General features: G+C 44.6%; 1 protein-coding gene across 2 annotated transcripts in view; it reads right to left on the bottom strand.

Annotated features, from left to right (window-relative positions):
* Positions 1 to 2,911: 2,911 nt before the first annotated feature.
* Positions 2,912 to 27,426, bottom strand: part of PTDSS1 (phosphatidylserine synthase 1) — a 74,773-nt gene continuing 50,258 nt past the window's right edge. For both annotated transcript variants that reach the window (XM_008056222.2, XM_021711431.1), the window contains 4 exons: positions 16,650 to 16,749; positions 7,164 to 7,232; positions 6,126 to 6,195; positions 2,912 to 4,006 (listed from right to left, as the gene is read on the bottom strand). In XM_008056222.2, coding sequence (XP_008054413.1) covers positions 3,897 to 4,006; positions 6,126 to 6,195; positions 7,164 to 7,232; positions 16,650 to 16,749 — 349 coding nt within the window. In that variant the 3' untranslated portion in view covers positions 2,912 to 3,896. The remainder of the gene's footprint in view (positions 4,007 to 6,125; positions 6,196 to 7,163; positions 7,233 to 16,649; positions 16,750 to 27,426) is intronic.

Below are 27,426 nucleotides of genomic sequence, written 5' to 3'. Positions count from 1 at the left end.
GAGCGAGCCTTCACATAAAGAGGTACCACTTTGGGATGCTATGCAGTGGCTTCTGAGGGAAGACTAGTAGGGCTGAGCCTGATGTATTAATATTTGGGAATGAACTTTACTTTCTTTCTCCTGTGTGAGAACCTTACTCACGAGCTTACCATAGCAGCAGTCCTAGTGACAATAAGACTGGCATTTATAAGATGTCTTGTAGCATCAAAATGCTCAATGAGTTCATGAAACATCCCAGCATTGCTGTGGGAGCAGTTTGGCTGAGGCTTCCACAAATGGTGAAAACAGACATAAGAAATGTGGGGAGGGGCCCTGGAAAGACCAAGAATGACACAAAGAGAAAAAGAACCTCACACTCAATGAGATACTACTTTAGGAGAAAAATACATAAAATAGTCCATGCTTGAGGCCCAAAACAATGGTACCTCTTAACAGGGCATTTTGCACATGGGGAACATAAGATTATTTTCAATCAAGTCATTTCAGATATTGAATGATGATTCTAAAACATGTATTCTATTTCCATCAATACAAGGTCTATTTCCATAGAAACGGGTGGAAAAAGTAGGACCAACCCAGCTGTATAAATTCTAAAAGGAATGGCAGCTGCGGTTCTGGCCAACCATGGAAAGCACTGATTTGTCACCACTGTAGTCAAGGGCTCTTAGTGCAAGGGGGAAGAAAGTTTAAACTAAAAGAAAGGGCATGGAAAGTATCTGAGGACGTTTCTGGCTGATTCCTGCAGTTACAGAGGAAAAAAGCATCTCATGTGCACTTTGCTTTTCCCATATGCCATGGTAAAGTCCAATTCCCCACATGCTAAACAGGTGCCTTCTGAAGGCTGACCTTGGAGAAGGGACACCTGCTTCATCTGTCGGGCCAGGCTTTCAATCAGAGGAATGACCAAGTGCCCAGCTCTCCTGGGAAAATGCTCAGAGATGTGCTACGGGCACAAGGAAGGAAAGATGAGGTATCTGAGGTGCATGAGCACTCGTGCCCAGAAAAGCAAAATACAGGATAAAACAAAACACATTTATCTCTTTGCAGAGTAAAATCATGTTTAAATTGTGCCTGGGAAATGCACTGAGTACTGCAATAGTCTACCTGTGGGATTTCTAGTTGTCCTCACAATAAGAACTATAAAAACAACGCCCACCTGGTAAACATCAGGGTGAGCCAGAAACTTCGCAGCAATCACTGTAGGTTCCAAAGAGCATGGGAGTTAAGCTCCCCATGTTTAAAGCTTTGGCTCACTTCATTCTGGCTGCCAATTGTTCCATTTTTCCTTCCCCACCCTGTATTTAGCTTCCCTTCTATTTCCAGCCTTCCCTTCTTCTCAGCGACCCTGAAAAGGCTGCTCTGATGGGTTGTAAAAGTACAGGCAGGTGGATAAGCATGCACTGCTTTGCCTCTCTTTAGTACTTCTGTGGGAAGGAGGCGGATGCTGGCCAGCACGTGAGAGCTCAGACTTCGCCATCCTCTCACTCACCAGGTGAGCAGAGCCACCACTGCTGAGGCTCCTCCACTCCAGCTCATCCTGCTGGAGCAACCTGCAGGCAGCTCTCAACCAAGCCAACTCCAACCCAGAGCCCAGAGCCCAGGATATGAGCCTGGCTGTGAGTGATTCATTTAACACCTTCACCTCAGAGTTCTTTTGCAAAAGAAGAAAAACACCACACTTCGATGGTTAAAGATTTCCTTAAAGGGAGAAAAGACATCCAAACCTTTGTGTTCTGTGAAATGAAGGAACAAAAGGATTGCTTTCAGTTGCTATCTGTAAGTTAATCAGCCAGGCACTGGCCTCTAGTTAGAGGGAAAAAAACCTCTGAGTTGGTAACCATTACCACAGGGGAAAAAAACAATGGCTGTGTTGTTCACTTCCTATTGATCACTTGGGAAAGCAAAGAAGTAGGACATATAAGGAGGGACCCCCCCCATAAAAACAGAATTATTTTTTGAGGGGGGACCCTTGTAATAGAGGCTTCCTCCCTTAGATAAGTGTTCTAGGAAACCATCAGCATCAGTGTACCAGCAAGTGTGGTGAGAGGCTACACTAGGCTTTAGTTAATTTTTTTTGGAGATTCTTTCAAGGTGTTTGCCCATTTCATGATGGGTGACTTACAAGCACACTTGCCCACACCATGATGGGTGTTCAGTAGTTTTTGATCACAAACAGCATAACCCCTGTGCCTCACCCTCCCTATTCACATGATCTTGTCCGAGAGACTTTTGTTTCTCTGGATAAAGAAACAAAGGACACAGCCGGGCTCGGTGGCTCAGCCTGTAATCCCGCGCCTTTGGGAGGCTGAGGTGAGTGAATTGCCTGAGCCCGCGGGTTCGAGACCCGCCTGGGTAGCGAGACCTCATCTCTACAATAAATCAAAAAAATCAGCTGGGCGTGGTGGCGCATGCCTGTAATTCCGGCTACTCGGAAGGCTGAGGTGGAAGGATCGCCGGAGCCCAGCAGGCCGAGGCTGCGGTGGCTGGGAGCGGCCACTGCACTCCAGTCTGGGCGACAGAGTGAGACTCCAACTCAAAAAAAAAAAAAAAAAAAAAAAAAGAAACAAAGGACACATTTTGCCAATGTGTAGGAGGTGAAACAAAAAAACAGCAGGAAAAAAGCATCTCGAGAGGCGTATTGCATCAAACAGAGAGTACCTTGAAGATGACTGAAGTTTAAATGTGTAAGAATACACAATTTTTTATAAATAAATTCCAGGGTTTTTTGGTCCCCCTTTGTATGTGTCTGCGAGCCCTTTTAAATACATATTTTTTCCTTCTTCTCACTGTATAAAACACACATATATATTATCCTGAAAAATAAGTGATTGCTTACAAGCAATGGCAAGCACCAATAAGATGCAAAAAAAAAAAAAAAAAAAAAAAGAAGAGCATTTTACAGAGACGGATCTTTGACAGGCTTTAATGTGAATCATTTTATTTAAAACAGGGTTCCATTAGAGGTGGTGAACTGTCAGGGTAAATGTTGTAGAGCATGGCACAGATGAAAGGCAATACTCACCAGCACCTCACAAGGGACTCAAAGACAATGTCGGCAATATACCACAGAAGGAAAACAAATCAAATGTAAAAGGCACCTGACTGGGGGAGAAGCCGTGGTGTTCTCTGCCTCTCTAGCAGGTTCACTTTTGTGCGCTGTGGGTAAGTCTGGACAAATGACATTTGAAAGGGAACAAGAAAGGTTCCAGTCTGAAGTGAGTTTCCTATGCAGACAGCTACTCTTTCCTCTGACCGGTGCACACCTGCCATAAGGTTGAAGTTCTTTTAAAAAGGGGGCTGAGGTTATTAAACAGAAACGCAATAGCTGTCCCCTTTCTCCTCTAGAAGGAAGGGGAAGCCTCCCCCCAGTTTCAACTTCAGGAGTGGCTTCTGAAGGCTTTTAAAAGCATCCTAACTTAAAACCAAATAACACCAACATAAGAAAAGACAGAAAAGTGGCCTGAACTTAAACAAATCAACCAATGGAAAAGCAGATTCATAAAAATAAAAACTGGCCACCAGTCCACTAACTGACAGGTTAATGCCTTGCCTGAATGCAGATGTTGACGCTGTGTCCACAATACAACAAGCACAGAGCTGCTCTTGGCAACTGTGGGTAAGTAGCTACCTTTTACCTCCAGCACATCGCACTGCTATCGGTGGTGACTGCATGAGAAGTGCTCAAGTTAGAAGAGACCCAAAATTGGCAAAGGACCCTGATGTGGCCAGGGCTGTGGAAAACAAGACTTACTCTCTCAAATAATGACCCCCAGAGTTCCCTCGCCTCTTCCTGTCTGCTCTTTATGTCTGACCTCCTCACAGGGAGGTCCACACGAGTTCCGTTTCCCCCTCAGTTCTAGGCACTCTCTGGAACATCTTTGATTAACCAGGGTCTTTCATTTCTTTCCAACTCCGTTGGTGACTTTGGACTTGGAATGTCGATTCCTTCTCCTGGAAGAATGGCTTTCGTTGTTGCCTGAATGTTTGGGTGGGCTGTCTTCAGAACCTGGCCAAAGGAATCAGAGCACACCGTCACCACCTTGGGCTCCTGTGATCCGTGGTCCTCCCTTGCCAGGCTGCCCCTGGCGGGCCAGTCAAGAGCAGGCTTTTCCCTGGTACTTGCACTCCACCTAGTGGCCTCACGAATAAATTTAGTCGAGGCACTCAAGCTCTGAACTAGCACAGCTAGTGTCTCCAGGGGTGCAAAGCAACAGCCCCACTGAGTCTGGGTGGTTCCTGAAGAATGTCACACCTGCGCTTGTGTAGGGTAGGTTGTGGTTGTAGTGATGAGGACCAGAAATGAGACCACAAGTGAAACTGCACAGATGAGGGGCAGTTAGAACATAAACCACATGGCATTCATCCTACCCTTGCGACCAAGGGCTGTGTTACCTGGGTGTCCGTATCTTGACTTGCTACACCCTAGAGTTTCTAAGCCCCAATTTGGGAAGGATTTATGGCAATATAAAAGTAAAGATATTACATGCCCTCTGCCATTTGATCTGGAGGCCATCTTTACAAATCAGGCCCCTGTTGTCCATGACAGACGGCCCTGGCTCTGTCCTCAGACTGAGGGCAGTCCAATGGTCAACCCCTGCCTGGTCTGGCAGCCAAGCCAAATGGGTCTCTGCTCCAGGCCTGTGATCCAGCCTCTGTAAGGACTCTCCACCTAAGAATGCCATTAAAAAAAAAGTTCCCGGAGTTTTTGTCTCTATTGTAAGTAGCATTTGGCTTAGACTAAGATATTGTTTTACCACTATGCAGATCTTTTACTTTTTTTACTATTCCGTCTAATAAATCTATCTCTACCACTGTTTAATTCTTTCCGAAAGAGAACCCAGAAGTGCTAAAACTGATCTGTAAGGGGGTGGTTCTGAATAAGACAGGTCTGAGAACCCCTCTGCCTGTCTCCATCAGAATTCCACAATGGGTCATTTGCTGACTGACTCCTTGATTCAGGAGAAACTCTCCCAAAAAGGGTGGCCAGCAACTCAGCAGAGTATATGCTACTGTTTTCCCCAGGGGGATTGTTAATAAACTTGATACCAAAAGAACATCAGCCCACTGTTTCTCTGAGCAATTCTTTGGGCAAAAATTCAGTCTTTAGGATCATAATGTTCTTTCCTCAGCCAAGCTTCCCAACAGCTTGTATGAACTGATAGGGAATTCCTGTCCAGTGAAATCTCCTGAGTGTCATTATTCCACAAGTACAATTATTTAAAATAATCAGGTAGCTCCAAACCTTTCCAAAAATGTTCCTTGGAGAGAGGCCGATGGAGGGTCCCTAGCTACACTTCTAAAATCTCTCTTATACTGCTCTGCTTCTTGATTACACATGATTAAACTGATCCACCTCTTTTGAAGGGTGTTTGCTCTTGATACATAGTTCTTTTTTTGAGTTGGGGGTCTCACTCTGTTGCCCAGGCTGGAGGCCAGTGGCACAATCACGGCTTACCACAGACTCATCTGGGCTCAGGTGTTCCTTCTACCTCAGTCTCCCAAGTAGCTGGAACTATAGGTTTGTGCTGCCAGTCTAATTTTTTAAATTTTTTATTTCTTTTAGAGACAAGGTCTCACTATGATGCCCAGGCTGGTCTCAAACTCTTGGGCTCAAGCGATTTTCCTGCTTCAGCCTCCTAAAGTGCTGGGATTACAGACATGAGCCACCATGCCTGGCCCTGCTGCATAATTCTTTCTAGCTCTTTTCACTCATGATGAAAGCCAAGAACTTTCCCATCAGAGTGCTTAGGACAGTGCAGGTCTCATTATGTTTTCCTGCCTCAGAGCTACATGGAACCTGATAACAAAGTAACTTTCTTGGACAGATTCTGTAAGCATTTTGCATTTTTATTTTTTTAGAGATGAAGTCTCACTATGTTGCCCAGGTTGGTCTCAAACTCCAGACATCAAGTGATCCTCCTGTCTCAGCTTCCCAAAGTTGGGATTACAGGTATGAGCCACTGCTCCCAGCCCTCATTTTGCACATTTCTTAATAAGTAACAGGAGACATTTGATGAGTAGGTCTGGGATCCTTCAAGGCATATATCATCAACACTCAGGATAAATCATAATTGCACATCTCAAAGACCCATTGAAGTTTTAAATAATGAACAAGAAAAAGATACCTTTTGTACCTTTCCTGTGATACCAGGAAATGTCTGGACTGTAGGTGCTGTCTTCACACTCTGAGTATGTCTAGGGAGAGAGACAGGCTTAGTGATGGCATTTCAGGAATTCCCTGGGAGGAGCAGCTCACAGAAAAGGAAACATGCTTCCTCCCTCCTGGTCCCAGGCTTCTTCCATCACCAGGCAAGTGACACAGCCTCCCTGTGCTTATGTTTCTCAGCTATGAAATTAAGACTCTTCTCTCTCCCACACAGAATAAATCTAGAATGTGTTTTTAGTTCTTCAGACTAAAGGTATAAAGGATGAAAATGTTTTTTTCACTTAAAAAAAGATGACAGCCTGTAAGACTGCTATAGCCCTTTAAGCCCATTCATGTCTATTTTCTTCTTTAATCCTTGTATCTACCAGCATAAGAACAGGACATGCATTTGCAGAGGGGGAACCCCAGGCTGGGGCACAGGAAGAGGCCTACACAGAGTTCAAGAGCCAGGAATATAAAGCCTGGCTCCCAAAAACGAGTACAGGGCTTTCCCATAACAAGAAAAAATTTTAAAACAAACATGTAAATTTTTAAAATTTTATTTTATGTTTTTTAAGTCAGGGTCTCATTCTGTCACCCAGGCTGGAGTGCAGTAGCACAATCATGGCTCACTACAGCCTTGACCTCCTGGGCTCAGGCAATTCTTCCACTTCAACCTCCCAAGTAGCTGGGATTACAGGGACATACCATCATGCCTTGCTAATTTTTGGATTTTTTTTTGTAGAGATGAGGTCTTGCTACAAACACGTAATTTTTAAACTCCTTATAGAAGGAAGTTAAAAATACTGACCTACTGAATAGGGCAGTTACAAGCAGGGACAGCAAGTGACAGAGAATGATTTCCAACATGGTTATATTTCTATAGTGGCAAGATTGAAGATGCTCCCACAACACCTGCTAGGCCGTATTCTTACACGCAGACGCTCTGGGCTAACCCTCCAAGCATGGGGTGACCATTTTAAATAAAGGCCAGCTCTGCCCCATCCCCCTTCTATACCTTTTCCCGATGACCGTAGTGCTCTGCGTACCAAACCATGCCGTACAGACACAGGAAAGTGGTGAAAGCCTGGAAGAGAGGAACAAGCACAGAACCATTTTGCAAATGATGTCGCACCAAAAAATTCTACTTTCTAGAACTTCAGGGTTTCAGTGGGAATTTATATGGGACGGCTCAAGGCATTTCTGGTCTTGGTCTTCAGCATTGGTCTTCAGGATGCTGGAGACAGAGTGGCTGGGCACGGCAGAGATCGGACCCCAAGAGATGGGCTGGGATGGGGGTACATACCCAAAGCTTTTGACAAGAAGGGATGTGATGAGACCATCATGACCCCACAGTCACACTGCTTGTGACTCTAGTACCAGAAGGCACGCTCACTTTCCCATTTGCTTAGCAGCATTGCAGAGGACATTGAAGAGGACATAGAGAATTCTATATTCCAGTTCTGATTTTCATGGCCATCCTCTCCACCCTGGTCCTCAGCACTGGAGAGATTTATAAGGACTTGATGTTTTAGCATCTGTGGTGATGACGGTCACAATGGTCCCTGAGTGCTATGAGACAAACACCCCTGGGATGGGTGGCAGAGCTCAGCAGGATGGTGCTGCTGTTGCTTTTCTGTTTTTTCAGTGTCAGTGGCCCCACCCTCATCCCAGTTTTTGTTGCTTTTGTTTTTCTTATGTAAATGGTTAAGAAAATAAAAAAGCTTTGTAAGGCCCATGAGCACCCAGAAGAGGAACAACCTCTACTTCCACCTTGCCCTTGCCTCATCCACCTGCCTCAGACCATGTCCTAAATAATACTCTCATTAATTTCATTTCCCTCTTATTTTATAGAAGTGGAATGAAAGCTCAGAGAGATGAATGGCCCTCTCTAGGACACACAGCGAGTGTGTAGCAAAACCGGAGCCAGAACTCAGGTCTCTGGATATCCCTGGATCTGAGTTTTAGGGATGGCTATTTATATACACAAAAATTGGTTTTGTGCCTATACATCATTGTTTCTCTATCCATTCAACTATACCTGTGGGGTGAGTGCAGGACATATACACCCCTCCCTGGCTGATGACCATTCCCTGATTGGAAGGATGGTCCCTGGTCAAGGCAGTCTGTGCTTGGTCAAGATGCCCTTGGAGCTATGCATACTTGCATACTCAAGACAGTTACTAAAAGAGCAAACATCCTTGGGCCTGCTTCTATGCACGGTAATGCTATTGTTTGTGTCTTGCTCCCTTTCCCACACTGAGGGTATATAGTCTCTCCCTTCTGGGGTGTGGAGAGCTTTTATACCATCAGTCCCTCTTTTAAGTATCAATAAACGCATGTCTTTGCCAACCTGTTCTCTGGGTGATTTCTTCAGAATAGGTAAACATTACGCCAGTGCCCTGTCTGATTTGAGGCTCTCATAATACACCGGAGAAAGAAAAGCATTATGGAAACAGCCAATACCAGCAGCTTCCGCTGTGCATAGCCACAGTCTGGTGGTGAAGCAAAGGCAGGTGGGGCAGGCAGGGGCTGGGAATTCCCACTACTGCAGTTTGTGGTCTGGCTTTGGCCCAGTTCCCTTAAGTCAGTGACATTCACTGAGTGCCTGTTGGGGGCACAGTGTCATCTTAAGTTCCAAACAAGAAAGCAGTCCAAGTGCTCCAGCTTGCCTTCTCCTTCCACATCTGTGTAGTGGGAAGAGCAGAATGGCAGAGAGATAACACAAGCACAAGTAGAACAACTGGCACATTTTATCTTAAGTTCCTATGCAAGCTGGCATACATCTACAGATAAGGGTTTTTTTGTTTTTGTTTTTTTAAAGCTCATATCCTCCCATCGGAAAATTAGGCAGTGAATTAATTATTAAAGTTACAGACTGAAAATGATTTTTAATGTTTAACATATTCTAATACTTGCCCAGATTTCTTATCTATGCCAATGTTAAATGTGCCAGTTTCATGGCATGGAAAGAGTGAGGAACACGAGAAAGGATCTGCAGTGTGTAAGTCTGTGCGTGAGTTAAGTCCCTTCCAAAGAGCAAAACAGGCTGTCCTGGGCTGCACACGGGTCGAAGGAGGTTAGGTTCCATTTTCCCAAACCAGAGGCCTGTCGTGTTTGGGTGGGGAGGCAGGTCACTCCACTAGACTGCCATTGCACACCCTGACCACCAGAGGGCAGGCACTTGGGGGCTCTTCCCTTCCTCCTGCCAGGAAGGCAGGTATGACAGCTGGGGCTCCTTCCAGCTGCAAAGAGCAGGCAGAGCCTCCTGCAAACACTGGCAGGTGGAGAATCACAGATGCTTATCATGACAATCGCCACACAAAGCGCCTGCTGTGATTGCCAAAGCTACCACTTCACCTGCAGTACAAAGAGGCCCATTTTACACTTGTCCCAGGAGAGAGAAACCTGTAATTTATGGGTTTGCAATCACACTTGTGGAAACCTAGGCACATACCCACTTAAAATGTCAAGGCCCCGATTTAAAACAGCAATTGTACATTTTGTGTAAAGAAAGGGTGGGAGAGAGGGAAGAAAACTGCGTGGGAATGGGAGCCAGGTCGTCCAAGACCAAGGGGGTGGCGTGAGGAGGGGTTGGAACTCCAGCTAGGCTTCCGCATTATGGTAATGAACATCCAAATTAATGATGATCAATAAGACAATGGCTGCCAGAGAAACTTATTAACCAGCACACTGGATCTTTGCTTCCGCATTAATCTCCAGCTCTGTGTGCCGTCTCTTGCCAAGCAAGAGGAATAATTAGGGGCTTTGTTTCTCTGAGTGGTGTAGGAGGCATGGTGTAACTTAAAGCTCTCATTGAATAATGCTTGCCTCAACACCTGAGTCTGAGGCCCATCTTGGTCTTTAATAAAAGGCCATGGATATGAAAACTGCCAGGACCTTGTTTCTATTCTTCTTTAATTGATAAATGTACAAGGCAGTGTGGACGGCAGTGCGAACCCCTATGCGCCCCGCCCCATGGCTTCTTTTTGGGCCAGTCCCCTCTCCACGTCTCAACGCTGATAACTCTAATCAGGGATTCCACCAGTCTTCAAATTTCCTGCTCACCTGTGGCTGTTCCTCATCCTCCCTCTGGCCCCTTAAATGCAGCAGCTCCAAAGAATGCCATCCTCAACCAGCTTCTCTTTTCTGAGATATGTTCCCTACTTCTTAACCTAATCCTGTGGCTCCAACCAGGCCCTGGACATGGACTGCCCTGAAGTGTTTTATCTCTATCACCGACCAGACATTTCCAGTGTTACTGGACAGACTAGAATTTCCCATGAAACAGGACACTTCATGTCAATTCTAAAGATCCCTCAAGCCCCAACTTTCCTGAACCAAATTCACCTCCTCCTTTCAAGAGGCTTCTCCTATGTCCCTCAATCTGTCACGCACCAATGGCCACCCAGTGGCACAAACTAGAAACCTTGAGTCGCCCTCAAGTTCCTTCCCAGCCATCACAAGAGGAATGGTGTCCTGTTGAGATGACCCCTTAAATGACTCAAATCCAGCCCTTTCTCTGCATCTTCAATGCCTCTGCCTTGGTTCAGCCTCAGCTACTTGTCACCTAGAACCCTGATGCACCCTCAGACTGTACTTCCTGCCCCCAACCCATCTTCCTCGTGGACTCTCTCACCCTCCACAGTGTTTCTTGATGAGACACAGATTAGACCATGTTGTTTTTTCACTTAAAAACCCTTGAGGTTCCAACTACAGCCGCATAAAGCCCTCCCTAAAGCAGGTGACCCTCTTCATCTAACTCACTTTCATCACTTTCACCCCCAAGCAGGTCTCTACCTTCCTGAGACACTGGATACTCACAGCTTCCAGTCTTTGTGCTGCCTGTCCTCCAGCCCACCTGCATGTCACCTAGCCTTTGTCTCTTGAGCTCATTCCTTTATTCCCCATGTACCTGCTGAGCGTCTGCTGTGCATCAGGCCCTGGGCTTGAGACAGTGGGGGCAAAGGATAATTCAGACTTATTCTCTGTGAGCAGGAAGTGTAATGTGGAGGAGAAAGATACAAATTCCATTACCCTAGGGTTAGAATGAAAAGAGTTATGTACAAAGGATGATTGGCCTCGAGAAGAGAGTTGCCTACTTACCTTGGAGGTCAGCGTGCATTTCATGGAGGGCATGAGTTTAAGATTGGTTTTGGGGTATAAGTTTCATCAGGTAGAGAAGGCAGGGAAAGGCTTTCAAATCAGGCAAAAAACACGTAAGGCAAAAGAAGTCTGGAAGGGAGGTCTGTGTAGGTAACTAAAAGCAGTTAGGGGCACCTGAGTATGGAGTACAAGTGGATGGATATGATGGAATACTCCCGACAATGAAAGTCCCAAATGCACAAGCAAGATCTCATATTTCCTGTGGGAGGTTTCGTGGTGGGAATCCTTCTTCCTTCTTGACGAGAAGCAGGGAAGCTTCCTCCACCCCTCCCTCCTTCCTTGGGAAGAGTTACATCTTGACTGACTGGAGTCTCCAAGGTAAGAAAGTGGCATTTCCCGGAAGATGTGAATGCCCAGTAAAAAAGATACTACTCTGAACTCCATATCCTTCTTCCACCTTATCTCTTACTTATTTTTGAACCCAGGTGAGGAAAAAGATTATAGTATTGTACCCTCTCAAGCCCTTAGCCAGATGGAATGATTCTAAGCAGAAGCATGAGATACAGGTCTGAATTTTGTAAGATCATTTTGGCAACAGCACGGAGAATGGATTTGAAGTGCAGGATGGCAAGAAGACTGGTATCTAGGCAGCCCCAGGGGCACTGGCAACAGACAGGAGATGGAGTTGAACTTCACTGTTGAATTAACAGAACTTGGCGACCCACTGATTTGAAGAGTGATGGAGAGGAAGCAGTCTCCAGGTTTTTAGCTGGGCCTAGGCAGGCAGCCAGCTGTTCACTGAGACGCTTCAAAATCCTGCTCACATCTTACCTCCAAGAAGCCTGCACCATTCCAGCGCGTCTGGTGTGCTCTTACGTGCCTCTTAGCCTTATGCCCACCCATCTTTTATAGCATTTATTACAAACAAGTTTGCAGGTCAAGTTCTGATCTGAACTCGGAGATCCTTGGAGGCAGTGATGAAAGGCAAGGGGCTCTCTAGCTGGACTGTCTGGGTTTGAGTCCTAGATCTATCACTTGCCATCTATGTGACCTTGGGCAAGTTGGTGAACCTCTCTGTGCCTTTGTTTCCGCATCTATAAAAGAGGGATCGTAAAATACCTCTACCCAATGCATAAAGATCAAATGTGCAACTCACACAAAGTGCTTAGAATGGGGTCTGGGCATATAGTAAATATCAGTGAATCTTACTGTCACCATCGTCTATCTGTGTGACTGCAGCACTAGGCGCAGCACCGAGAAGCACTCAGAAAATGTTTGTGAATAAATGACTAAAAGGTACCATGCTAAGTGAAGTAGATGTCAACAGGAGCATAGGAGACGGTTCATGTCCACAAAACCTCAGAAGGTTACAGTCTCACAGACACAAAGGCAAATTGAAACCGACCCACAGAAGGAGGCATATCTAAGAAGAAACACAGACATAAAGTCTCTAAAACCTAAAGAGAGATTAGAGGTGTCCCTGCAGGCTGGGTGACTGCTACAGTTTGAAAGTTCCTGCCAAAACCCATATTGAAACTTAACTATCAATGTAACAGTATTGGGAAGTAGGTGATTAGGTCATGAGGGTATGAATAAACAAATGCTGTTATATCAGGAGTGGGTTCCTGATAAAAGAGATGACTCGGGCCCACTTCCCTCTCTGTATTGCATGCTTGCTTTTGCAATGGGATGACCCTCACCAGATGCCAGTGTCATGATCTTCCCATTCTCTCACATGTGAGAGAAAAGAAATGACTTAAGGATGGAGTTTATAATTAAAAGGAAAGCAGAGTGGAACAATTTGGAAAATTTGAAGACTGTCCATGTAAAGAGCGAACAAACATGTTCTGAAGAGAATACCAAGGGTGTGGTGAAATGACTTTTGATTAAAGAGATTACCATGGACAGAAGGAAGCCAGGTGCCATTTAACAAGAAAATGGGAAACAGTCTCCCAAAGGCATTTAAGAGATCTTCAAGTCTGCTCCTCTCATCACAGGTCCCAAGCTCTCAGAAGGCAGAATGGCTTGGGGAGACAGGCTCTGTGAGCCCTCCATGGGTTCAATGCACAGGGCCACCTAAGGACTCTGCTGCCTGCATAACAGCATAGTGCTTCTTGGCTGTCCCAGCTGTAGCTCAAGTGGACCACGTTGTGGCTTGAGCTATCAGTCTGGAAAGAATAAGCCATAACCTTGGTGGTGTCCACATGGTGCTAATCCTGTACACATACAGAATGCAAGAATTGTGAGGCCATGGCTTTTTCTACCTAGATTTCAAAGGATGCCAAGGACCTCCTGGAAAATCAGGTAGAAACCTGCTGCTAAGGCACGGCACAGAGCCACTACTAGGGAAATGCCAAGCAGAGCTGTGGAAGGGGGGCTACCCAAAGACCACAGACCCAGCATATAACTCCAACCTGAGAGAGCTGAAGCATAGACTGCACCCAGCAACAAAGCCATCTGGGCAGGGCTGCCTGAGGCCTTGGAGCCCACACAGTCCCCGCGATAGTGTGTCCAGAATGCAGGACATGAAAGCAAAGGAGATTATTCTCCAGCTTTAAGATTAAATATTGTCCCTGTTGGGTTTTGGATTAACTTTGGACCAGTTACCCCTTTTTTCTTGCCTATTTTTCCCTTTGGGAATGGAAGTGTCTATCCTATGCCTGTCACACTCAATGTACTGTGGAAGTAGATAACTTGTTTCATTTCACAGGCTTATAGCTGAAAGGAATTCACCTCAGGATGTTTGTGCCTTGAGTCTCACCCATATCTGATTTAGATGAGACTCTAAGCTCTGGACTTTTGATGCTGGACCAAGTTAAGTCTTCTGGAGCTATTGGGATACATGTGAGAAGGACATGACTTTTTGGAAGGGGGATCAGGTGCAGAATGCCATGGCTTAAATGTCTCTGCCAAAACTCATTGCTATTGGAAGGTGGGGACTTTAAGAGGTGATTAGGACACAAGTATTCCGCTCTCATAAATGGACTGATGCTATTATCACAGGTATAGGTCAGTTATGGTGGGAGTGGGTTCTTGACAAAAAGGTGAATCCATCCTGCTTCCCTGTCTCACATGTTCGCTTCCACTTCTACTCTTCTGCCATGGGTGACTGCTTGTCAATTGTCAGCACCATGCCCTTGGACTTCCCAACCTCTAGAACCAAGAGCTACATAAACTTCTTTTCTTTATAAATTACCCAGTCTGTGGTATTGTTAATAGCAACAACAACAACAACAAACCAAACTAAGACAGTAACTAGAGAGGGCTTCTTGGATATTTGGTGGGAGACCTTTCTGTCCACTGATACTCAGGGGGCAGTGGTGGGCGGGAGACGAGGAGGTCTGGAGGGAAGGAGGCCTGCGATGTGCTATGGTGAGAGTCCAGTCTAACTTACCCTACCTGTGGGTCCCATCACCATCTGGCACCAGGTGAAGACAACACATGCCTCCGCCCACAGAGTCAGGTCCCTTTATAATTCAGACCTGAAGTGTACAGGCCAGAGAGAGATCTGAAAAGAGCATAGTGGAAATCTCTGGACATCTCTGACATATTCCTCTAACTGATTCCTTACATCTAGTCTCATTGGAATGGAAAATGTATTTGGGCATTTAATTCTGCAGTTTAAATACAAAAGAGATCATTATTCCCTTTTATTGTTCAAGATGAAATAGGACAGAACAGTCTCACGGTACCTTGGCGCAGCTAGGATTTTTAACAAGTAACCCTAAAAATAGATACTGTGAAAGGCAATAAAAGAAACTTTAAAAATACAAAGTTAAGGCTTGCCAAAAAAAAAAAGAAAGAAAGAAAAATAAATTAAACCTGAATCCTATTAAGGCTCTAGATTCAATTACTGATTTACAGAAAATACAGAGAACAAAGAAATATGTTGAATTACAAGACAGGTGGAAATCAGTAAAATCCAGACTGTGGGAAAATCTATGGCACAAAAGAGCTGCTTTCTTCAACAAATAGCCTGCAACAGAGAGAGCACTAGAGATAGCAGGAAAACCTATAAATTAGGAGACTTAGGAGGCATGCCAACCAATCCCAATGCGCAGATGTTGATTCAAATACATTGTTAAGTAACACATAATATAAGAAAAAAATTTCTAATTTGAACACTGATTAGATATTTGATCATATTAAGGAATTATTGCTAATTCTTTTTTAGATGTGATAATGGTATGGTGATTGCATTAAACGTAAAAAAAAATTCTGATTTTCTTTTAGAGATCCATCCTAAATAATTCAGGGTAAGGAGAGTGAGCAGGGCATAAAGGAAACAAAGCTATGAGCGGACAGTCTTTGAAACATGAGAAGTCATCTATTCTCTCTATTTGCAAATATGTTTGAAATTTTCTATGACTATAAAAAAAGCCCAAACTAATTTTCAAGTAAAGAATCTTATGTTAAATATAAAATAAGAACTTCTCTCCAAAATAATAACTTTAAACATTTAAATGAAGAAGGGCAGTCACAAAATGTATAAGCAGGGTGAGATCTCTTCATTTTACAGGAGAGAGAAAAGGCTCAGAGCAATAGAGTGGGAGACCAGGGCCACGTCCCGCTGGGCTCTTCCCTACAAAGCAGAAGGTCATCCTACCCAGGCTTGGGTTAGAAGGTGGGTCCATAGGGCAGAAATGGCATGATCTGATTACCTCCAAGAACATCTTTTACTGCCTATAAATGACAGTATGTCATATTATATATAAACCCATATGCAGTGATAGTTTATTAAAATGGATAAGGCACGATGATGAGATGAAAGTGCAGGCTAATTGTCCTTATTCCTTTGTGGCAGTTCTTTTTTTTTTTTTAGTTGGAGTCTCACTCTGTCGCCCAGACTGGAGTGCAGTGGCCGCTCCCGGCCACCGCAGCCTCGACCTGCTGGGCTCCGGCCATCCTTCAGCCTCAGCCTTCCAAGTAGCTGGAATTACAGGCATGCGCTACCACACCCGGCTGATTTTTTGATTTATTGTAGAGATGAGGTCTCGCTGCCCAGGCGGGTCTCAAACCCACAGGCTCAGGCAATCCATTCACCTCAGCCTCCCAAAGGCGTGGGATTACAGGCTGAGCCACCGAGCCCGGCTTGCGGCAGTTCTTAAATGTGTAGCACTGTGAAGACAAATTCCCGCAAGTGAAATAAATGCCCATATGGTGTACTTGCGGAGGGCATATGATCGGAACACACCAAGATGACCCGCTGCAGATGTTTTGTGGCTGTCTGTGTTTTATTTTTTCACCTTTAGACTGGTGGCCAATCTTGGGTTATTACTAAGTAGAACATCTTTCTACGAACTTCTAAGGAATCTTGGGGCACAAGAGTTTTCTATGTTTTTTAAGAACTACCTTGGGAGTTTAGCTCTCACTTTTGGGTAAAACAGCAATGACTTACCACACAGAGAAGCCAAAGCACAACGTAGAGTATCTGGGTCTTAGAGAAGAGATCTTGTCCAAATTTTATGCAAACAATAGCTTCCAGGAAACCAATGACCCTAATAGGCAGAACAGAGGTTAAACATTAATTCTCCTTACCAGAGCATATACATTCCGAAAAATATGCATGATTGAACCAAAAAGTTCAACTGGTGGCAGGACTTTAACCCCAAACAGTGGTAGCAGGTATCCCACAAAATGAAATTGTCCAAGCCAACTGTACTTTCTTCAGAAATAATAACATATTTTCACCCCTTCTTCCTCCCAGACCAAAATCTTGACTCATAAACTTTAATAGCTAGAAGAGCCTGGTATCTTCTAGCTCAAACCTCTATAGCCCTCTGGGGTACCCTGTCACACTACCTCTGTGGGATCCCTCTCAAGCACAGGGAGCCTACCATTTTGCAAGGGGGATATTCCTCTGGCCAAACTCTTTAGCTGTTAGGAAGTTTTTCCTTGTCTTGGGCTGGTACTTGCCTTTTATACATTCTACCCATGGGTACTAACTTGCCCTAAGCTAACTCACAGGGTGAGTTTGAGCCTTCCGAGGGAATCTTTCAATAACAAGAAGGCATCAACCTCATTCCCTTCCAGTCTTCTATGAATGTTTTTGCTGAGCATTACATATAAACCCTTTACCCTCTCCTGATCTGTAGGCAATTTTGCTAAGTACAAAAATGTTGAAAAAGAAAACCCACACACTTCATATTTTCCCCTTTAATGAAAACATTGAAGTGGCCAGACACAGTGGCTTACACATGTAATCTTAGCACTTTGGAGGCCAAGGTGAGAGGACTGTTTGAGCTTAGGCGTTTGAGACCAGCCTAGGTAACATAGTGAGACCTCATCTCTATAAAAAAATCAAAAAATTAGCATGGCACGATGTGCACATCTGTAGTCCCAGCTACTTGGAAGGCTAAGGTAGAAGGATCTCCTGAGCCCAGGAAATTAAAGCTGCAGTGAGCCGTGATTGTACCACTGTACTCCAGCCTGGGTGACAGAGTGAGACTCCAACTCAAAACAATAAAAATAAAGAAAAAGCCGGGCTTGGTGGCTCAGCCTGTAATCCCACGCCTTTGGGAGGCTGAGATGAGTGGATTGCCTGAGCCCACGGGTTCGAGACCTGCCTGGGCAATGAGACTTCATCTCTACAATAAATAAAAAAAATCAGCCGGGCATGGTAGCGCATGCCTATAATTCCGGCTACTTGGAAGGCTGAGGCGGAAGGATCGCCGGAGCCTAGCGAGTCGAGGCTGCGGTGGCCGGGAGCGGCCACTGCACTCCAGTCTGGGCGACAGAGTGAGACTCCAACTCAAAAAAGAAAAAAGAAAAACAACAAAAAAAGAAAAAACTCATATTGTGTTCTATATCTTCATTTAAGAACATAAAATTCAGAACTTTATAAAGTTTCAGAGCTTTGAGATAAGAATGGATGAAGAAAGGACTATATGGTTGGCCATGAAATCCCAAACACAGAATAAGAATACTGATTTCAGTCGGGCATGTTAGCAACGCCTATAGCCCAGCTACTCAGGAGGCTGAGATGGGAGGATTGCTTAAGCCCAAGAGTTTGAGGTTATAGTGAGCTATGCACCTGTGAATAGCCACTGCACTCCAGCCTGAGCAACAGAGCAAGACCATGTCTTTTTAAGAAAAAGAAAAAAATACTGATTTCAGACAACTCTACTTAGAACATTGTTCCTTTCTAGAACTGGAATCTGGATATTCAGGGACTGGTGTTCTTGCACAGATGTTATCTAAGAAGGCAAGAAAGGGTCAAGAAGGCCCTCAGGCCCTCTGCTTACTGGCAGATACAAAGTCCACTGCTATCATAAAATGTGTGGGTGGCTCTAAACCAGGGGTCCCCAACACTCAGGTCATGGGCTGGTACTGGTTTGTGGCCTGTTAGGAACCAGGCTGCACAGCAGGAGGTGAGTGGTGGGTGAGTGAGTGAAGCTTCATCTGTATTTATAGTCACTCCCTATCTCTTGCATTACCGCCTGAGCTCTGCCTCCCATCAGATCAGCACTGAAAAGCCTGCTTTCATTTCCAGCATCCTATCTCTGTGAAGCAGGGTTTTCTGCAGTGACAGCAACCAAAATGAGATTATGGAAAAGACTGGACATAAGCAACACACTTTGGGTATCACTGTCTTCCATCACCCCCAGATGGGACTGTCTTGTTGCAGGAAAACAAGCTCAGGGCTCCCGCTCATTCTGCATTATGGTGAGTTGTATAAATATTCCATTATATATTACAATTTAATAATAATAGAAATAAAGTACACAATTTGAATCATCCCAAAACAACCCCCATGCCCCAGACCATGGAAAAATTGTGTTCTACAAAACTGGTCCCCAATGCCAAAAAGGTTGGGGACCGCTGCTCTAAACAATCAAATGCCTGGAATTAGAGCCACTTCAACAGAAAAATCAATAGAAAGTTTCCTCAATGTATCTTTAGAGAGTTTGGGGCTGTCTTTTCCTGTAGTTCTAACCAATCGAGGTTTGAGAGTGGTTGGGCTTGAATCTTTAAAGAGTCAGAGGAAGCAACAGTAAATGTAAGGAGATTGCTTCTGTTGACTCCTGGCGTCCAGGAAATAACATAGTCTTATTTATCTTGCTTTGGGAGAAAGATTTTTGACCATTTGAAATTCTCAAAATTTGCTTTTAAAACTTGTGGATGAGTATCTTTTGTTAAGGATGTATGCTTGCCCCCACGTTGGGGAGGTAAATATTTTCTCTCTAATTTATTTTAAATAAACTATTAAAAAAGGAAAAAAAAACAAACCAAACAAATCACTGTCCCCTTCCTTCTCCCCCAAGAAAGTACATCATGTGTGAGAAAGCATCATTTTGGCAGAGAAACATAGGAGACTTTTTCCCAATAATCCTGAAGTCTAGACTGTGAACCAACCCTAGGTGGTGGTTACACTTTTGTGACTTCTAGCCTGTACAATGAGGATGCATATAAAGGATGATTTCATCTTTGGCTGCGACTTCCTGAAGAACCCCTACAAGGAAATATTGTGCCCAGGACATAAGTATGACTATCTACCCTTAAGACAGACAGAACACCCTGAGTTTATTATGAAAGACTTCTGAATATTCAACTACATTCGAGTCCCCTTTCCAATGCATGGTGTTAAGCAAACTAAAGCCATGTTTCCCAAACTTTTGTGATCTAAGACCCATGCAATAAATACACTTTACACTGTGACTCAGTACACACACACACACACACACACACACACACACACACACACACACCACTAAACAAAAGTATATCCTTACTCTGATATTTTTCTATTCTACTTCATTTTAAGATAATACTGGCTAGGATCCACTCATTGGTTTCATAATGACCTGAAGTTTTTTCCAATGCTTTTAAGTTACCGACTTTGGGATATGATTTGCTCCCCTGTGCTGAAGAGTCTCTGCTAAGCTGTTTTCCAAGTGTATGGGCACATCTTGGTGAGAAGGTGACAGCTAAGCAAAGACTGGGAGGAAGTGAGGAAGACAGCTGTGGGATGATCTGGGTGCGGAGGAGCACTAGCTGAGGCCTGGACGTAGGGTGGAGCCGGGGTGAGGGGAAGGGCCCAAACTGAGGTCTAGGCAACATGGGTCTTGAGGGCCACCCTTGGGCTTGGTTTTTAGTCTGAGGGAGCTTTGGAAGGTTTGGAGCAGAGGGTTTTACATGATTCAACTTACATTTTACATCTTTTCTTTAACATTTATCTTATACATTGAAATAGAGACAGAGTGAGACTCCAACTCAAAAATACAAAATAAAAAAAAAGATCATTCTGGTGGCCCAATAGAACAGTTGTGAGAATGCAAGAGCAGAACCAGGGAGGCTACTGCATTCATCCAGGTATGAGCACCATTAAACTGGGTAGGTGCTGCAGAGACGGTGAGAAGTTGGTGGGACCAGGGGGCATTAAACCCAACAATCACATGGACTGCTCTAACCCCCAGTCACTGTCCCCACCATTATCCTACTGGAGGAAATCCTAATTGGTAGCATCCTGCCAGAAGGTTAACACTGCTTTTCTACCAAGACTCACATGGCGGTTAGTTTAAGGCTGAGGTCAGAAGCCTGGGCACAGTGGGAGCCTACATGAAGCCTGTCAGTGAGAGAGAGAGCACCTACTTCCTCATCCCTGGGGGGTTGCCTCTGCATAGCTCTGCAACACGTCCCCTTACTCAATTTAAGTTTAAATCTCTATCTGAGGCAGAGCTAGGTGGCCACATGGTGTCTTGAGTTCAGTTAGTGCCACACTCCCTCTAATGCCTGTGCCCACTCCTATCCTGATTCAGCAAGGTTAAAAGGCAGATAAACACCTGGGTGTCCTGACATTCTGCCTGGGGGCAGGCACTTGATATTTCTGACCTCAAACTCTCAGCCCCCTTCTCTGCAGAACCAGCTCCACAAGGCAGAAAAAAGACAGCATACTGGGAGCTCAAGGTGGGGAGCTTCTCAGTGAAGGAACAAGACTGTAAGCGGGGCTGATTTAGAAATGTGAGGCACAAAGCTTTGGGCTCATGTGTGTGAGTGGATGATAAAGGAGATAGTTAGAGGCTGACTAGGCAGACAGAAAGGAAGAGTCTCAAGGAGAAGTAACACCTGCAGGAATTCCCCTGCACCACCCATTATGTAACTAGCAATTGAAAATGTGGTTAATGTGGTTAAGAACATCCTCTTAAGCCAGGATGTTTTGTTCAATGGGACTTTTTGCCTTTTGGGTGCAGGTGCAGTAGCTCAACTAAATGTCCTAACCTGACCTAAGTTTATTATAACATCAAACATGACAGTTGCATTGTGGTTTTACCCAAGAGTGGGCTTTTCTGTGGTACTCGAGGTAATAATCAAGATGGAGTAACTTTGAATAAGGGCACACACATGCACAGTAAAGGCTGGGACCAGGAAATAGCTAGGAAATTAAGAGGTGAGTAAGATGCAAATGAGAACACCCCTAGAAAGGAGAGAGAAAAACAGAGTGCTCCCCCATTCCTGATAACCCATTTTGGGTCCCCTCTCTTTTTTTGAGAGCTTTCTGTTACTTAATAAACTCCTTCTTCACTCATTCTTTGGTGTCTGTGTTCCTTAATTTTCTTGGTTGTAAGACAAGAACTCAAGGATCTAAGTTGACAGCACAGCTGAAAATTCCTGCAACATGGAGAGTACGAGCCAAGCTCTGGAAGAATTTTCAGCTTGCCAACAAGCTTGCTCTTGGGTTCCGAAGACGCCACTGCAATGCCACGGCCATGGAGCCAGGGGCCAGGCTGCCATGCCCCATGTACCCTGCCTCCACAGCTGTACCAGATGCACTCCTGGGGCAGTGTAGAGGTGGGTTAGTGAGCCATTCTCCAGCCTCCAATAAAGGAAATGAGCTTTGAATAAGGGCACACATGCACAGTAAAGGCTGTGTCCATGCAACTCAGTGATCACATAGCCACACAGGATGCCAGGAAGGGCTTCCCAAGTTCAGGAGTGAGCTTCCGGTTCTGATCAAGGGAGAGCAAAGATACCTTTTCAGAGGAAGTCAAAGCTGAGCAGGGCCTTGACAGATAGATCCAACTTCAGCAGTATCTGTTCCTTGGTACCTTCTGACTTCCAAGGAACCGTTGGGGTGAGGGGGAAGGAAAGGAGAGGGCACAGGGTCCTGGGTGGCATACCCAGAAGAGTTCTATTCAATTGTTTAGATATCTATTAGGGTCTAGGGCAAGGCGCCATTTGAGAAAAGGGAATCCGCTGCTACAAAAACTTTATAACTCACTAGAGGCTCTAGAATGCCAGTGGGGGGCTCTTGAACACAGGAGGTGGGAACAGTAGCATAAAGAGAGGAGGAAAAGTCTAGGGGAGGAGGGGGAGATGGGGAACTGGCTGTAAAGTTATACCAGCAGGACAGTGGTGACCCTGAAGGGACCTTTCTAGAAGTCTGGTCCCCTCAGCTTGCTCCCTCCTCCTAGAAGGGACCCTGTGCTTCACAGCTGCATGTGTCCTTAAGAAAGTTAGCCTGAGGCTATGTGCCTGGAAGAATAATAGCACAATTATGATAAATTGTAGGGGGGAGGGAGGAGAGGAGTGGGATGCCAGCAAAGGAAACTGAGAACAAAAAGCCAGGGAGGAAATCCAGGACTGATGTCAAAGAAGGAGGAGGAACATTTCAAGACAGCAGATGCAAGTGCAGAAGATAAAAGAAGAGGATGGTTTGGAATGGATCTTGGCGAGAACAATTCAGCAGAGCAGTGGAGGTAGGAGCTTATTGTAATGGGACGTTAGTAGGGCAGGATAACATGTAGTTCTGACCATAAGACTCTTCGAGGGAGGATGCTGTCCTGGGCCCTCGGGCAGCATCAGACATTCTTCCCATGAGGGCCATCCCAAGATCTCTCAGGAACAGGAACAGTGACTGCTCACTCCCGTTCCAGCCTACTGTGGCTACCACCTTTCTCTCAAGACCAGGTGATAAAACATCATTCCTTTTTAAACTGGGCTAATACTGTTTTTTGGTGGCACAGAAGCTCAATAAAGTCAGGGTGGAAGCTGGACGTGGTGGCTCGTGCCTATAATCCCAGTACCTTGTGGAGAGAGGATTGCCCGAGCCTAGGGGTTTAAGGCCAGTCTGGGCAACTTGGTGAGACCTCATCTCTACAACAAATCAAACATTTAGCCAGGTGTGCTGGTACACACCTGTGGTTCCAGCTACTTGAAAGGCTGAGGTGGAAAGATCACCTGAGCCCAGTAGGTTGAAGCTGTAGTGGCTGTGAGCATGCTGCTGCACTCCTGCCTGGGTGATAGAATGAGACTTCAACTCAAAAAAAGAAAAAAATCAGGGTGAAGTGAGGAAAAGACAAAGATAAGGATAACTTAAGTGCACACCTGGGGAATTTCTTCACATCAGTCTGGCTCTGACATCCCCACAGAGCTGAAGGAATATAATGTGATTTCTAAATGGAGAAGAAATTGACTTTTCCACACTGCGGCCATTCCCAGATGGGATCCTTTCTCTGCTGTGTGCCACACCTTTAGCGTAAAATCCCTAAAGCTCAGATCTATGTACAACTGTTGGGGATGACACGGTAAGTCTATGTTTAGCTATATCAGCAAGGATTCACACAAACACTTGGAAGGTATAACACTTATACCTTGCCCCCTTCAGGAGAGAAAGATGTGGAATGGTGGGAAAGAAACCTCAAGTAGGTGGTCCTGTTTGACCTTTGCCTTCTCTGCTCCATTCCCAAAACAGAGCACTGGCCTGGTGCGGTGGCTCAAGCATGTAATCCCAGAACTTTGGGAAGCCAAGACAGGAGGATTGCTTGAGCCCAGGAGTTCGAGACCAGCCTGGGCAACATACTGAGACCTTATCTCTAAAAACATAAAAAAAAGTTACCCCAACATGGTAGTGCATACCTGTAGTCCCAGCTCCTTGGGAGGCTGAGGTTGAAGGATTGCCTGAGCCCAGGAGATTGAGGCTGTGGTGAGTCATGATTATGCCACTGCACTCTAGCCTGGTGACAGAGTGAGACCCCAACTCAAAAATATAAACAAACAAATAAATAAAGCCTCAGACAGGTGATCCTGTTTAAAAATCTGTTGAAAGTAATTTTGCCCTCTCTGCCCGCTTCCCAAAAGGCAACTTTGGGAATGTCACTCTAAGGGGCATTGCTGCTTGGTCCCTCTCCTATCGCCACATCTTGCCAAGTCGTGGGGTCAAGTCAAACTAGTGAAAAGGAAGCCCTAAAGTAGCTACTAGTGATGAAAAGAAACCAGACATATAAGTGTTTTCTGTTTGATAGAGAAAAATAAAGACAAAATGGAGGAGGAGGAGGAGGAAGTGGGAGAGGCGGTGGCCTCTAGCAACAGAGGAGCTGGAGGCTATGGCGCCTGTTTCACCTTCACTGCCTGGCCCTGTAGACTGTTCAGGGGGTACCTCTTGCTGGTGTGCACACACAGGTGGATCCACCGTGTGTAATTTATGAAGCGGGATTTGTTATGTTGCAGCATGGTTCACTGGTTCTCACAAGATTCATTAATCTTGATGTCACATTGTTCTGGGAGTTCTCAATTCTCAATAAAGCACACTAAATCACCCATATGATCTCTCCTTAACATTCTACTTTATTTTAATCCCTTTCCAACAAGGTACACCTTTCTGGAGCAGGAGATTCTATCATGCTTTGGTGTAGTGTATGAGGGGGGACCCCCAAAAAATCACAATTATCTTTCAGAGGGCGGGCTCCTTATAGTACACTTGGAATTTGTTCCTCCAGATCAAACAGTCAACTCAAGTTTTTATCTGGAAGTTTTGAGAAGGCTGCGTCACAATTTGTGGAAGAAGTATACCTAGTTGTGGCAAACAGGCCACCATGACAATGCACCTGCACATACTGTGCTGAGTGATCAGCGATTTTTGACCAAAAACCAGCATGACCCCCATGTCCCACCCTCCCTATTCACCTGCTCTTGTCCTGAGCAATTTTTTTGTTTCCCCCATGAAAAAAGTCCTCAACGGAAAATATTTTGCTGATGTGGAAGAGGTGAAACAAAAAACAGAAGAAGCAATAAAAGTCATAAAAATTGACAAGTTCAAAAACTGTTTCGAGCAGTGTAAGTTTCTCAATAGGTGTTGCATCAAACCGAGACGACTTTGAAGGTGACTGAAGTTTAAACAAGTAAGAATATACACTTTTGTATAAATAAGTTCCAGGTTTTTTTGGGTCCCCCTTTGTACCTTTAGCCATTTCTCCTGCCCTGGGGATGGTGTTTTGTGGCTGCCCAATTAGAAAGAAACTCTGTCATAACCCTACCTGTTTCTCTGACCCACTTTTCCTATTCCTCAACAGGTAAATTGACACAGTTCTGTGGGAAAAAGATCTACTCCACAGTGGAATAAGACCTTGGCAAGGACTTTTAAATATGAAGGAAGCATGCATGTGGAAGTGGGAGAGAAGGGCTCAAATACAGACAAAATTACTTCCTTTTCAGACCAGACCTCGAGAAGTAACAGCCCATGTCCCTTCTTCTATGACACAGTGCCCTCACTCGTGAAGTGGGAACCACCTCTGCTCCATCTAGCAGAGATCTGGGAAACATGAATTCATCCTTCTGCTCCATCATGAAACAAAGGAAAGCAAATCCATCTTATCACCCTTTAAGCTGCAATCAGCTTATACCACAGACTCTATGAGAAACAAATGACAATGGCCCTTTGTCTTGTGGGGGTCAGGAGGAACATGCCTAAATCTAACCTGAGTATCAGCAATTTTAGCCTTTAAAACTATAGGACATCATGAGAGCTGGACACACACACACACACACACACACACACAATGTTTGGAAGAAATGAGATAAAAATATTAATAGCAATTATCTCTGAATGGTTGACTTCTTTGGGTGATCTTTAGTTTCTTCTGTATTCTTTTCTTAGTTTTTGTTTTAATGCACATGTTTTACTTTTTTTTTTTAGATTGGGAAAAAATAGCTTATTTAGAAAGTAAATTAGAGAGAGAAAGGGAAGAGAGAGAAGATTCACTTCCCCAAGGTAGGGAAGGGAGCCAAAGGAAACATCGTGGCCATAGTTCAAAAAGCCATGTGGACACACCAGAGTTTAAAAAAGCAATGGCGAATGGAGAGAGACAGAGAGAGAGAGAGGGAGGAGATTCACCTACCCAAGGGAAGGAAAGGGGCCAAAGCTTAGGAAAACATGGCCTGGCCATAGCTCACAGAACACATGGCCAGACCATAGCATAGCAAGGCAATGGCTGTATTACATTTTTTTTTTTAAGAGACATGGTCTGGCTCTGTTGCCCAGGAGTATAGCGGTACGATCATAGCTCACTGCATCCTTGAACTCCTGGCTCAAGCGATCCTCCCACCTCAGCTTCCCAAGTACCTGGGACTACACACATGTGCCACATGCCCAGCTAATTTTTTAAGTTTTATATAGTGATGGGGTCTTGCTACAGTTGCCCCTGCATATCTTGAACTCCTGGCCTCAAGCGATCCTCCTGCCTCAGTCTTCCAAAGTGCTGGGATTATAGGTGTGGGTCACTACGTCCAGCAAGTGCATGTATTACTTTTTAGTTGGAAAAATTTATTGTTTAAAAATTCGTTGATAGTAATTTCTTCTCTACTTCCTTAAATTTTCTGTAATGAACTGCCTTATTCAATTTAGAACCTAGATTAAGTCTTGAATCTAAGCTTCCTTAGGAACTGAACTTCATGTAGATTTGCTGGACGTTGCTGGAATTTCACTTGCTAAACAAGATGGCAAATTGTTGCTCATGTTTAAGTAGAAGAACAACTTACCAGAGATACTGAAGAGGGTCTCACATTTAACCAAGGGCATGAAACTAAACAACCTAAGGTGTCTTTCCATTCAGTTAAATAATAGTCAATTAAGATACAGCATTTGGATCTGTAACAATTGTACCATGCTGCTATGTGTTAGTTTTTTTTTTGGAACAATAAACTTTTTCCTCAGTATATATAGCAAGCGGCTGTTTAAAGGGGTCCTTATGATGTGTTAGTAACATGAGTGTGGGGTAAGCCCAGGACAGGATGATGTGCCGAACTCAAGATACATTCCCAGGGAATTCAACCAATCCATTTTCTCTTTATTTCATAAAACAAGGTCTCTGACTTGTACGTGGAAAATATCTTCTGATTTCCTGGTTTTGTTTTTTAAAGAGATCAGTTTCTATATAATTTGCCAAGTAACTATTTTTAAC

The sequence above is a fragment of the Carlito syrichta genome, unplaced genomic scaffold (assembly GCF_000164805.1).
Source record: "Carlito syrichta isolate Samal-C Ts95f unplaced genomic scaffold, Tarsius_syrichta-2.0.1 Scaffold302287, whole genome shotgun sequence".
In the NCBI taxonomy this organism is placed as follows: Eukaryota; Metazoa; Chordata; class Mammalia; order Primates; family Tarsiidae; genus Carlito; species Carlito syrichta.
The sequence above is the reverse complement of the archived record's forward strand: the minus strand, read 5'-3'. Positions and strand labels throughout refer to the sequence as shown.